General features: G+C 40.0%; 1 protein-coding gene across 1 annotated transcript in view; it reads right to left on the bottom strand.

The window, feature by feature from the left end:
- PHACTR2 (phosphatase and actin regulator 2) overlaps positions 1 to 3,352 on the bottom strand; it is a 195,126-nt gene that overhangs the window by 92,918 nt on the left and 98,856 nt on the right. Inside the window, exon 3 of the mRNA XM_042782041.1 lies at positions 2,260 to 2,427. Coding sequence (XP_042637975.1) covers positions 2,260 to 2,427 — 168 coding nt within the window. The remainder of the gene's footprint in view (positions 1 to 2,259; positions 2,428 to 3,352) is intronic.

Raw genomic sequence — 3,352 nt, 5'->3', positions numbered from 1 at the left:
AGTCAACTATATTTTGGAATGTTACTTCTGAGCCCAAAGTCTGTCTTGTCCTGCAAGGCTGACTGGGCTTACGTCCTGACTTCAGTTCTCTGGTCTTAACTAAGGCAGGAGGTTACCTGCATTGTTGACTTTGACTTAGCCTAGCTGTTAGGTTCTAGGACAGAATAACGTCTTCCTTTTCCATCTATTTGCCCAGGTGCCCCTATGCTTTTCCTTTGTTTCCTGAGTGAAAGGGTCCATCTTTGGTTCCATCTGTGTTTTATCCTTTCCCTATCTTTAGAAGTCACAATGCAGTTACACCTTTTTTCCTACATAATTATTTTTTTCCTGTTTTTTTCCCAGAGGAGGGAGTGGTTTCATTGCCTGGATGTATAAATATGCCTGCATCTCCCAAACCTAAAATACAAACAAATGCACACCTCTCTAAACACAGTAACTCCTCTAATTTCTGCCTAGTCTCTCTATTACCACCAAAGCAGACACCTTGAAAATCCAACCTGTATCTGCTGCTTGCTCTCGCTCCCAACACCCATCGCTTATCCACTGCAATTCGCCTCAACATCCACTGAGACTAGGCTGAGCCTCCGAATCACTACAGTTAGTGTTCTCTCATTTGCATCCTTTTCAACATCAACAACATTTGACATTACTGATTATTCCTTTCTTAAAAGACTTCTTGCTTGATTTACAAAAGGTGTCATTAGGTTGACTGTCCTTGACTCCCCCTCCCCATCTTGTCCCCTCTTTTGGCGGCAATGACTTTGGTTGTTTTTGGTCTTGGATAAGTAATAGAATTCTCGCCTTCAATGCCAGAGACCCAGGTTCAGTTCTCAGCCAAGGCACCTCAGGAAAGCCACCAACTGTCTGTCAGTGGAGGCTTGTGTGTTGCTATGATGGCCAAGCAGGTTTCAGCAGAGCTTCCAACTAAGACAGACTAGGAAGAAAGCCCTGGTGATCTGCTTCTGAAAATCCTGTGAATTGCAATGGTCTAACATGTAACCAGTTATGAAGACGGCACAGGACTGGGCAGCTTTCCATTCCACTGTGCATGAGGTTGCCATGAGTCAGGGGCTGGGTCAAGACCAATAAGACATGCTCTTTGACCATGTACATACACTGAGAATATCAGACTGGTAAAAAAGGAGTTTTGATGAAGAGATTCTTTCAGGCAGCAAGTATGGAGAAAACAATTTATATCAAGAAATAAGTGCCTTTCTAACTTCAACTCGTTTGAAACAGTTTTACCTCTTCACCTGAGATTTAAAGCCAACTACCTCCACGAATCTATATGAAAAATACTGAACAATGTAATTCCAAGGTTTAACAAATCTACAAATAACAATAGAAAAATTTTCACACCAATAGGATATATGGTTCCCCTAAGACAGAGATCTAAGATATGAAGGGAATTTAAAATTAAACAATTATGGCAACACTTTCCTTCCATGTATCCATTTAAATCTTGCCCACAGAAAAAATATCCAAAACAATTAAATGAACAATAAGAGGGTGCTACTGAAACTAGGAGGATACATACCAAAACCAAACTCATTGCCGTCGAGTCGGATCCGACTCATAGCGACCCTTCCTTGGGTTTCCGCGGCGGTATCACTACAGAAGAAGATCGCCCAATCTTCCTTCTGAGGAGTGGCTGGTGGGCTTGAACCACCAGCCTTCTGGTTAACATACATAGGTAACAATAAATATTTCATAAATGGATCACAGTTACATGTATCCACAAGATTGATAGATAATATTTCCACTTCTAATTTCCTACTATTTCACCTCCTCCACCCTGGATATATGATTTTTCTATGAATTTATAAGTATATAGGAGCTCTGGTAGCATAGTGCCTAAGGCACTTGACTGCTATCCAGAAGGCTGGCGGTTCAAACCCACCAGCCACTCCTCAGAAGGAAGGTTGGGCAATCCTACTTTCGTAGTGATACTGCCTCGGAAACCCAAGGAGGGGTCGCTATGAGTCGGGGGTGACTCGACGGCAAATAACAACAACAATAAGTATATAGATACAAATATATACTTAATAAGTAATTACACATTAAAACAAGAGTATGTTAGAGTACATTTCTAATATATTAAGAAGTCAAAGTAAGGAGAAAAAGAAGGAAAATCTTCCTTAAATGAAATAATTTCCTTTCAAATAGGGATCATTTTTTTTCCTAGAAAAAATGTACGAGACAAAGTATCCCAGCTTTTGAGAAATTAAAAAATTTACTTTGTGTACACAGTATTAATACCTGCTGAGGTTTCTCTAAATTTGTCACTGGTCTTCTTTTTCCTCCATTTCCAAGGCTTAAAGATTTTACCAATGCTGGATAGTTTCCCCTTTCTCTTGAAGGGAGGTGTTTGGGAACCTGCTGCTGGGCCATCTGAGTTTGCTATGGAAGCTTTGTCCAGTCTGTCAACTGTAGAAAGAAAAAATGATGTCAGAAAAGGGTTGTGACAAAAATTTCAAATAACATTATCTATTTCTTCCTGGGTTGTCAGTGGTAAGCAAAACCACGCCAACTGGATTTTTATATAAAATTTATTTTGTCTCACTTCCCAGCTAGGGTAAATCCAGATATCAATCAATTAATCAATTAATCAGAAACTATAGTCCCCTTAGGTATTCCTTTTTGGGAAAAACAGAAGAAGTGAGAGACTTACATATAAGGATCTAAGAAAGACAGCTAAATCCATCTACAATAACTACGTCAATATTTTATGTAGGAATAGAATATTTTAATATTTCTGAATTAGGATGTTCCCCTGGAGCCTAGTTTGGCATTTTAAGTAATAAATATTACAGTTATGCGTAGTCCACAGAGACAATGTTCTATACCTTAGTTTGGTGAACAGCCATTGGGGTCTTAAAAACTTGTGAGTGGCCAAGTAAGGTGCAAGTATTGGTCTCTTCCTCCATAGCAAATAAGAGTGAAGAAAATCAAAGACACATGGAAATAGTACAGAGGATTTAAAGGACCACGTAAACCCCAGCCTCCACAATCCTAAGGCCAAAAGAACGAGATGGTGCCTGGCTACCACTGCCAAATGCTGTGAAAGGGATCACAATAGGAGGTCATGGATAGAGTGGGAGAAAAATGTGGCACAAACCTCAAAATAATAAAAACGATTAGTATTACTGGTCTGATAGAGATTGGTGGAACCCCTGAGACAACAGCCCTTAGACACTCTTCAAGTCTTGAACCAAACTCACCCTCATGGGTCAACATTCAGCTGAACGATAGACAGATCTCTAAGGAGAACAACAACAGTAGGGAGGTTTGCACTCCTTAGAACAACCATACAGGTCTCTAAGGAGAACAACAGTAAGGAGGTTTGCACTCC

The sequence above is a fragment of the Orycteropus afer genome, unplaced genomic scaffold (genome assembly GCF_000298275.1).
Source record: "Orycteropus afer afer isolate SDZICR_OR568_19922 unplaced genomic scaffold, OryAfe1.0 scaffold00226, whole genome shotgun sequence".
NCBI lineage: Eukaryota > Metazoa > Chordata > Mammalia > Tubulidentata > Orycteropodidae > Orycteropus > Orycteropus afer.
Note: the sequence above shows the minus strand (reverse complement) of the source record. Positions and strands in the feature narration are given on the sequence as shown.